General features: G+C 50.3%; 1 protein-coding gene across 1 annotated transcript; it reads right to left on the minus strand.

Moving 5' to 3' along the window:
• Positions 1-1,458: 1,458 nt before the first annotated feature.
• On the minus strand, positions 1,459-1,908 carry LOC146195344 (uncharacterized). The gene has a single exon (XM_084596773.1). The coding sequence runs from the start codon at positions 1,906-1,908 to the stop codon at positions 1,459-1,461; it is 450 nt and encodes a 149-aa protein (XP_084452899.1).
• Positions 1,909-10,326: the final 8,418 nt, after the last annotated feature.

Here is a 10,326-nt window from a genome sequence, read left to right on the forward strand (position 1 = left end):
GTCCATTTGCATTTATGACATGGCCAAGATACTCAACTGCTTGAGCTAAGAATGAACACTTTGCAAGCTTGAGCTTGAGACGTGCTTCTTGTAGGCGCTGTAGCACACTGGCAACGTTCTTTAGGTGATCTGCCTTGTCTAGACCAGTTACTAGGATATCGTCAAAGTACACAGTGACGTGCCGCATGCCTTGTAACAAATTTTCCATTTCTCTCTGGAAAATGGCTGGCGCTGAAGCTACTCCGAAAGGCAGTCTAGTGTATTGAAAAAGGCCTTGAGGTGTGTTGATTGTCACAAGCCTCTGTGAGTCGATATCAAGCTCTACCTGCTGGTAAGCATCTTTCAAATCTAGCCTCGTGAACTGTTGGCCTCCTGAAAGCTTCGCCCACAGGTCTTCGACTCTCGGCACGGGGTACTTTTCTAGCACTGTTGCAGAATTGATTGTTACTTTGAAATCGCCACATATGCGCACGCGGCCGTCTTGCTTGAGCACAGGAACAATAGGGGCTGCCCAATCTGACGTCCTGACGGGTGTAATGACTCCCTCTCGTTGCATTCTTTGCAACTCTTCTGCGACTTTATCTTGAAGCGCGAAAGGAATTGTTCGCGGCTTGAAAAACTTGGGGACTGCATCTGCCTTGACAACAATTTTCGCTTTCACGCCTTTCATTGTTCCAAGTCCCTCTGAAAATACATCTTTGTATCGAGCGAGGAGCTTATCAATATTTGTAAGGGATTCCACAGCTCTGACGTCATTTAAGTCAAGTTGTAGCGCGCTGATCCAGTTTCTCCCGAGAAGGGTCGGACAGTGATCAGGAGCTATAAACAATGGCAATGTTGCCTCTCTCCGTGCGAACTGGACTGGCACGATGACCTTGCCCCTAACGGGTGTAAGTCTTCCGCAGTAGCTTTTCAGTATCACGTCTGAAGGCTCTACTGGGAGATCGGGAAATCGCTCTTGAAATGCAGTTTCACCCATTACGGAAACGCTGGCCCCCGTGTCCAGCTCCATTCGGAGAGACCTGCTTGCAACTTGTAAAACTGCAATGAAGGGTGGAATTGTTTGCTCGCCGTTCATTTGCCACGTCTCGTAGACCTGCGGCTTGGGGGCAGAAACGTTCTCACTGCTTCCAAGAATATGCACGGGCTGCTTTTGTTGCCTTTGTTTGCCGTACTTATTCGACACGTTCTTCGGCGTCGTGTCTTTAGTTTCCGCAGAGCGGCATACTCTTGCTAAATGCCCTATTTTGCTGCAAGCGTTGCACCTGGCTTTGGCATGCTGGCATGCTGTCGCGTAGTGTGGCTCTCCACAGCGATAGCAGCTTACAGTCTGTTTCATCGCTCGCATTGCAGTGTGAACTGATTGAGCTTCGGCCCTCTCCTGCGCTTGCATCAGCATGCTTGAGTCAGTTTTGGCAGTCTCCATCGCAACAAGGATTTGTACTGCTGTCTCGAACGTCAGGTTTGGCTCTTCAACAGGCGCCGCTGCATTGGCGCATCGTTAATGCCGCAAACGAGTTTGTCCCGCAGCATGTCAGAAAGGAAGGTGCCGTACTCACAGTTCGCCGACAGCTTTTTTAGTGATGCCGTGTAGTCGTTGACGGACTCATCTGGCTGGCGTTGGCGACTGTTGAACTTGAAGCGGCACACCACCACTGAAGGCTTTGGAATGAAGTGGCTGGAGAGTACGCTGAATATCTCGTCGATGGAGACTTGGTCGGGCGTCTTGGGCGTCACTAGGCTCCGCAGCAAGGAGTATGTGTTGGGTCCGCAGCACGTCAGGAACACAGACCTTTGTTTTTCCCCGGGAACGCTGTTGGCGTCGAAAAACAGCTTCACACGCTCCAGGTACTCGGTCCAGGCTGCTCCTTCCCCATGAAACGGTTCCAACACTCCGTAGGTAGGCATGGTTGCAGAAATTGTAATGCAATGCCTTAAGTTTTACCTCGTCGCCAGAATTGTTATGGGGTTGTTAGAGGCCGAGCCCGAAAGACGTCTATGCCCGGGTCACCAACGTGCCCTGAGAAGGGCGCGGGATGAGGCGCCCAGAAAGGAGACTGTACGCATTGCTAGCGGGAGACCAATTACCGTCCGGGGCCGCAACTGGCCCTCCTCGCTGTACGCGGGGAGAGCGTTTATTAACTCTTTCCCTTCCCGCTTCTTCCCCCACGCAGACCGGTTCGGCTGCCGTAGAGAAGACGCTCTGGCGAGGACACATGGGAGGGATTGTTTGCAACAGGTACCGTTTGCGTAGCTCCAAAATGAAAGAAAGTGAAATTCCAAATCTACTACTTGAGAATAGTGTTACTTCGGCACCCCGGATAAAAAAAAAAAGATCCCCCTCTCTTGTATTCCGCATTTAGTGCGGCGACCTCTCGCAGCAGTTCGGAGTTTGAACGCCTTCTTATCTCAGCCACAGTGCAAACACCGCACGTACTACGGAACAAGAAATGGGTAAGAATATATGTCAAGCCAGTATCCAAGCTCAGCACAAATGCGCAATTCTAATATTATTCATGGCAGCCAGCGAAATCAAAGAAATCTATAAGAACATATATAATTAACTCTTGTCATCTGTAAAGGAATGGGTCACCAGAACTCGCAAGATTTCTTTTGATACGCCCATTTAAACATACAAGTAACACATCAACTGCAACATCGTAAAGTTTTGCAGGAAGTCGTGTTAAGCTGCGACACCTGGTGCATTGAAAAATGAAAAAAAAAAAAAAAACGCCATCTGTTGTCTCTTGTCAGCGCGCGTTTCGCTCGACCAGATAAAATGACACAACTGGCACTCGCTACGTGGCCTAAGTCGTTCCCGTCTGGGGGCCACACCAAGCCCACCTGCCCTAATTGACCATATGCTAGGCAATAAAGTTGTTTCAATCATTCATTCGCGGGCACCAGACAGCTAGGAGCCGCAACCCACGCTTTTTTATTCTCTTTCTCTGTGCTCGTGCACCGCCGTAAGCATGCGAGCCCGCGAGGGCCACGCGCGTCGCAAGCCGAGGCGTAAAGTCACGTGAGAAAAGTGCGCGCTCTCACTGGTCCGTCTTTCGTGGGGCAGATCCGTCGTTTGCCGGACGCGGCACCGTAGAGCAAAACTACAGAACTAGTTCCCTTGACCCCGTCCACTCGATTTCCGGGAGAACCATATGGGAGAACTGGCACCATTAACTCCCCTCGTCTGTCAAACGCCGGGGCTACGAAGGGGGAAAGTGCGAATGAGGCCCCATGGCCTACTCATTAACATCTCCGCTATTCGAAACCTCTCTTACTTTTGAATTCCTTACAGGGCTCCCGGAGGAGCCAGCCAAAAATTTGCCCCAACAACACCTAACCAAGTCCAGTCGAGGAATACGGGGGATGCGCTTTGCGCAATTCACTACGGCTGAATCAAGGCTGGCATTGGTATTTCAGTTAACCTAGTGAGGCAACGTCCTACCAAAAGTAGGCGTTAGGTTAACGCAGTTGTATAATTGCTTATGGAGCGGTGTTGGTAAAGCGATATACCTACTATCGAAATGTGTCATTCAATTAGGCCCTCTTGGTGGATCGAACGACTTCGCGTATTTATAGTGAAGTTTTTCTTAAACATGCCATAGTTCAAATATTTTCTTCCGCAGATCTGAAATAAAATGCATACCTGATGTCTACTCTTAATCGAAACAAGAGGTTGATCTTTTTTCAAAGTGGAGTTTATTGAAATCAGTGGCTTATTTACGACGCGGTGCATTTACTGCCGATTGTAGTGCCATGTGGGGAGCTTCTATGAAAGTGTCTTTGTCTATCTTACCTTCGCTAAGAGATGGCGCCAGCAGTTTAACGCGCCTTTTGCAGACCGCGACATAGGCACCGAGGCTGGAATCTTGTAGCTTTTTATGTTTACGTACAGTGTATGTAAAGGGGTGTTTAGGGGCGCCGACGGTCCCCCAAGGCCCTCAAGGATCTGCTTCTTCCGCTTCTGAGGTGGCGTTCCAGACTAGGTGGCGTTGTTTCAGTGCTTTCCTCTTCGTTTCCCTCGCGCGTTGGCTACGCGCGTTGGCTACCAAAACCCACGGCATGTTTTTTTTCCTAGAGCAAGCATCCGCAGCATTTAATGAAGGCGGGTGTTATTGGGCTTGCTGGTCGTCCCTTTAGAAAATATTCATAGCACCCATAACGCTGGAAACGTTTTTTGGGGCAGTTTCTTCGCGTTCTTCCACTGTCTCTTGTGCACGCTGTCGAAGGCGCGACAAGCTGCGGCAAGGAAGCGACAACGTGCACAAGAGACAGTGGAAGAACGTGAAGGACGTCGTGCTAAGCGTCGTGCACAAGATGAAGCTCGGCGACTACTTTCTAGGTTTCCGAGTGCTTCCACCTCGTCGGCTACTGATGAACACATGACTGCTCAGGAACGTCGCAAGGCCACTGTAAGGTCGTCAATAGTGCATGTTGCTCGGGTTTTCTTTTTGTGCGTGTTTGTGTGTTTCCTCCCATTTCGGAGAGCCGGCCCGCGTGGCGCGCGGGTGGAGCGGCGCCCGTACCCAGGGAGGGGGGACCTTTTTCTTGTTTTAGTTTACAGTGGGAAGTGTCCCTGCGTGTGCGCGTTGTCTGTTTTATGTCTTTCTTGAGGGGCGGGGGGTCTCGCGCATTGAAAGGCGCTCGGCCGTTCTGTGTTTGGCCTGGTGGTTAGCGCGCGAGGCTCCGAACGCCGTCTGGGACCCCGTCGAGCGCCCGTTGGGTGTTGTTTTTTTTTCTTTGGTATGTGTAACAGGCAGCCGTAAATTTCGTGCGCGTCCTCGAGAGTGGAATGCCAGTGGTGGAAAGGCCGGGGTTGGGACGCTTCGGCGAACTGGACCTCGGCTACGATTTTCCACAAATCTGTGTGAACAGGGGGGACACCTAGGACGTTTTCACGGAAACGTGGGACCGCGCGAAAACGACGAGGTGCGATGGGTAACCCGGGGGTTGCGGCCCAAGCGAGGGAGAAGACGGACGTTCTCCTGTACGTTCGCTTGGGACGACGGACTGTCCTAAGCCGGAGGGCGACCCAACTCAGTGTCTTATTTGTTCTTTCTTTCGACTGTGCTGTGTTTGTTCATCCATCTGACCTATTATTTTAATTAAATGAGTTTGTTAATTTAATTCGGCCCATTGCAATTATTTCGGCGAAGGATACGAGACCATAACCAACAAGAAAAAAAAAAAAAGGAACTTCAAGAAACCAAGAAAAAGAAGTTTACTGCCACCTAGCGAAGACAGCGCGCTGAAGAATCGCCGGAAGAACAGTCGTAACCATTGTGTGTCATGTGTAGGGCTATGGGCCTGGTGCGCTGCAGCTTTGGCCGAACATGTGGCGCCGTCTGGGAGGCGCCGCTGTAAAACGCGGCTGTCTGGATCCGCAACCGTGGGTAGCACCGACGCTGTGTTCCGATTTCTTTTTGGGTCCCCGTAAGAATAAAAAAATAAACACCGACTGAAACAAGGGCCTGTACTTACTTAGTCATTTCGAATCTCATATCGTACCCATTGCTTTTCGTTAAGGCTGCGCATTTCCCACGTTTGTTTTTTTGTACAGTACTTCACCCTAGGTTTTTTCAAGCATGCACGAGCGATCGCTAGCACGCGAAAATCACAAAATAAACGGGTCTTTTTTTGTTTTTTTTTTTTACTTCTGGACCCAACTTGAGCTCTAAAAGTTGTGACAACTACTAAAAGTTGTTGTAACCAGAGCTGGCAGGCCTTCGGACACGGCCTGTGTTGTAGAGAGCGCGGAGCCTTCCTGCCCAACGGGAACTTTTTTTTTTTTTTTCCAGCGACTTCCTAATGATAGTTTCCAGCTGTTCTCGGCGCTCGCTTTTGGGAAGCCTAGCCTGACGTAGAAGACATAAAAGAACGACATGGAGAGCGAAGCACATTGCAGGAGTGCGCGCTTTCTGACTTGCCACACGTTCATGGTTCCCCGCAAAGAGAAAACGCCCTTTTAAACTAACAGCTCGATCTGCTCTTGTGTTTATGGGTGTCATAATGGTTATAAAAAAAAAAAAAAAAAAACATCGGGAAGCAATCGAAAATCAAGCTTTTTTGCGATTTCCTTGGAAATCATACGAGAGCAATGTGTCGCATCGTTAACAGTGGCACCCGGCCTTGCAGACGCAACTGGCATCCGTGATATTGCGTGGGTTCGCCAACTACATAAAAAAAAATGAATTACATATGTGGTGAAGAGATGCCGAAAGGGCCGAATAAAACTTACCTCCAAGCTGACGTCGTAGAAGGCGGTTTTCATTTCGGCAGCGCATTTTCTGAAGATATCCGAGGGCCCTTCTGCACTGTGAAGTTTCCCGCGCACTCCATGCACGTGCTGGATTCGTACAGTTTCTTACCGCGCACCAAGCTGTTATTCTTAAATTAAGTCTCAACATTCTCGATCGCCCGAAATCCCCCGAACAGCACGCGCTGTGGAGCTTGCTCAGCCATGGCTGTTTTTCCGCGCACTGAACCGTCACCACTCGTTTCGACGCATCGAGTAGAAAATAAAAACTACGATAGAAATGCCGAGCGCCGAAAAAACACGTGCACGCAGGGCCCGGCGCCTTAGGGTACATCTGCTCGTCCCGTCTTGGGGAAGACGTTTTTTTTTTATTTTTTTTTTAGAAGCCTTTCTATTGACCAACGGAGCCCAGCTCTCGGCTGTCGCTTCTGGGGGGTCTAGCATGCCGTTTCCACATACACTGCCATCGAAGCGAAAAGCCAGTGCTGCGCATTGCACACTGGCTTAGTTTTTGTTTTATTTATGTCTTTACTTTCAAAGTACCATATTGTTCGGGTTCCAAATTCCTACTGCAAAGAAGAAAAAAACCCGTAGAGCCGCCAGCAGAAGCGCTCGCGCGCCGACGACGCGCTGCGCCCAAAGCGCCGGCGGCTTTCTACCAGACGGGTCTGGCATGAATGGGTAGCGGCTTTCTTCGCTTTGCTTTTGGTTTATTTTCAACACACACACATGGTACATGTGTCTGTTATGTACGCGTGTGGCAGGAGGCAGGAAATCACCGACAAACGTTTTCTTCTAACAAGGTTTCTGCCGAGAAGAGTAGACTTCGCGTTCACTCCGCCGCCTCTCTCCGACGAGCAGACATACCACATATGGGTGCGCCGGCGGGAGGTGGCGCTACTTGTTCCGGAGCAGTGGCGCCTCCATACCAGCGCACTAGGCCCATAGTGCCTAGAATAGTAGGGCCTGGTGCGCTGCAGCTTTGGCCGAACATGTGGCGCCATCTGGGAGGCGCTGCTGTAAAAGGCGGCTGTCTGGATCCGCAACCGTGGGTAGCGCCGACGCTGTGTTCCGATTTCTTTTTGGTTCCCCGTAAGAATAATAAATAAACAGCGACTAAAACAAGGGCCTGTACTTACTTAGTCATTTCGAATCTCATATCGCACCCATTGCTTTTCGTTTCGGCTGCGCATTTCCCACTTTTCTTTTCTTTTTTTTTTTTTTTGTACAGTACTTGACGCTAGGTTTCTTTCAAGCATGCACGAGCGATCTCTTGTTTGTATCGAGCGCGCAACACGCGAAAAACACACACACAAAAAACGGGTCTTTTTTTTTTTTTTTACTTCTGGACCCAACTCGAGCTCTAAAAGTTGTAACAAGTACTAAAAGTTGTTGTAACCAGCGCTGGCAGGTCTTCGGGCACAGCCTGTGTTGTAGAGAGCGCGGAGCCTTCCTGCCCAACGGGAGCTTTTTTTTTTTTTTTTTTTTTTTTTCTAACGACTTCCTAATGATAGTTTCCAGCTGTTCTCGGTGCTCGCTTTTGGGAAGCCTAGCCTGACGTAGAAGACGTAGAAGCACGACATGGAGAGCGAAGCACATTGCAGGAGTGCGCGCTTGCTGACTTGACACACGTTCATGGCTCCCCGCAAAGAGAAAACGTCCTTTTAAACTAACAGCTCGATCTGCTGTTGTGTTTATGGGTGTCATAATAGTTATAAAAAAAAAAAAAACCGTCGGGAGGCAATCGAAAATCAAGTTCTTTTTTTTTTTTTTGCGGTTTCCTTGGAAATCGTACGAGAGCGATGTGTCGCATCGTTAACAGTGGCACCCGGCCTTGCAGATGCAACTGGCATCCGTGATATTGCGTGGGTTTGCCAACAACTACATACAAAAAAATGAATTACATATGTGGTGAAGAGACGCCGAAAGGGCCGAATAAAACTTACCTCCAAGCTGACGTCGTCGAAGGCGGTTTTCATTTCGTTAGCGCATTTTGCTGAAGATATCCGAGGGCCCTTCTGCGCTGTAAAGTTCCCCGCGCACTCCACGCACGTGCTGGCTTCGTACAGTTTCTGACCGTGCACCAAGCAGTTATTCTTAAATCAAGTCTCAACATTCCCGATCACGCGAAATCCCCCGAACAGCACGCGCTGTGGAGCTTGCTCAGCTATGGCTGTTTTTCCGCGCACTGAACCGTCCCCACTTATTTCGACGCATCGAGTAGAAAATAAAAACTACGGTAGAACTGCCGAGCGCCGAAAAAGCACGTGCACGCAAGGCCCGACGCCTTAGGGTACATCTCCATATAGGGAACCAAAGCTGGAGTTTGCTCCGCGACGCCAGCGCTCGGTTTTCAGCGGAGCGGAACTACAAAACCTACGCGCATCCGCGCCCGCGCTGTGCGCGGCTGTCTGCGGAGTCTGCGCAGCCCGCTCGCTCGGGAGCGCGTGCTACAGGCACGTGCACGCGGAGCGGGAGAAGGACAGTGAGGACGAGGGGGGATGGTCGTGCGTCTGTGCGAGCAAAGCCGGCGCTCTTTGCCAGTGGTGTTTCTTATTTTTGCTTTTTTCTGTGCCCCGGCTGACGTAGAGGCTGGGTGGAGGCACGCTTTTTATCGGTGCTTTCGAAAGTGAGAAATTATGATTAATTGATCGCCGCGGACATTGTTTTCAAAGAGCGCTTGTTGGCAGGCTCAGACAAAAAAAAAAAAAAAAAAAAACATGAACGCGAATTCGGTACTTGAAGGCAGAGGCAAGCGACAGGTATTTTGAAGGACTTGGGGCGGCACCTCTTGATGTCTCTTCCATGTTGTTCAGAGAATGAAGGGTCCAGCCTTCTTGTTGAGAATTGATACGCGTGTACACAGCGACGAGTGCTCCGGGCGCTGGTTGGGGAGCTTCCTTTCCATTTGTGACTGCTCAATTGAAAGGGGCCTATTCAACTCTTTGGGGACAGACGTTTTAGGCGATGCTGCCGCGGCGCCGTGGTGCCTGCTTTCGGCGCGTTTAGGACGCGTTCCCTACAAAGGCAAAAAGCATGCCGCCTTACCCTTTAGTTCCTGCTGACAGCGGTCAGGGGGAGTTCGCTGCTGTGACGCTGCCATCCGAAATCAATGACTTATCTACCTTTAACGATGAGAGGTTTCTTAACGACCTGGATCACTGACGAGAAGCCGAAGTATGCCATTTTTTCGGCAGTTTCCTCTCTCCGCGAGACGAAGAGCGAGGAAATGCCTGACGACTTTTCATGCAGGCGGGGACATCAAGTAAACCTTTGTCTTCTTAATTCCGCAGCTGCGCTGTGCAATCCCTAGTTCAGTTATCTCCTCTAGCGAATGCGCAGTTTTTAGCTTCCGAAGCAGGATCGCGTATGAGGATAGAACGATTAACGTATGTGTTTTCCCTTTATAAGCGCCGAGTGATGGCATTAATTACATATATCTGTTTCTTGAGGCCGACTTGGTTCCGCGATGGCTGCTGCGGCACCGCCAGTTACAAACAGAGGTGCGAGATACGAGCGGTACGAGATACCTAAAAAAAAACCGACAACCATCGTTTCAACATGAAAGAGAGAAGAGAGAAAAACACTTTCACGAGTTTTGCGAAAAAGCGCGCCGTCACTTTTTCATTCCAGTTTTTTTTTTTTTTTTCTTGCCCCCTTTGTTGGAGCGCGACGGCGGCCAGAAAGCGGCCGGAGGAGGAGAGAAACAACCGAGCGCGCGCGCGCAAACACGTGCTGGAAAGCAGCGCGGAGCAGACGACAGCATGCTTTTCTATGCGGCGGGGAGCAGACGACGCGGCCGCACTGCGCGGAGGTTTTGACGGGGTCTCCATGGAGGGCGCTGACGCACAGAGCGGCGCAGCGCCCCCTGGCCCAGGTTTTCTCCTCTATACAGCCTGCTCGTCCCGTCCTAGGAAAAACGTGATTTTTTTTTTTAAGAGCCTTTCTATTGACCAACGGAGCCCAGCTCTCGGCTGTCGCTTCTGGGGGGTCTAGCATGCCGTTTCCACATACACTGCCACCGAGGGGAAAAGCCAGTGCTGCGCATTGCACACTGGCTTAGTTTTTGT

Source organism: Amblyomma maculatum, chromosome 3, assembly GCF_055883805.1.
Source record: "Amblyomma maculatum isolate TAMU_Amacu chromosome 3, ASM5588380v1, whole genome shotgun sequence".
Classification (NCBI taxonomy): Eukaryota; Metazoa; Arthropoda; class Arachnida; order Ixodida; family Ixodidae; genus Amblyomma; species Amblyomma maculatum.

Bases quoted from the DNA above. Each gene is read 5' to 3' on its own strand.
- LOC146195344 (XM_084596773.1), bottom strand. From the start codon at position 1,908: ATGCCTACCTACGGAGTGTTGGAACCGTTTCATGGGGAAGGAGCAGCC.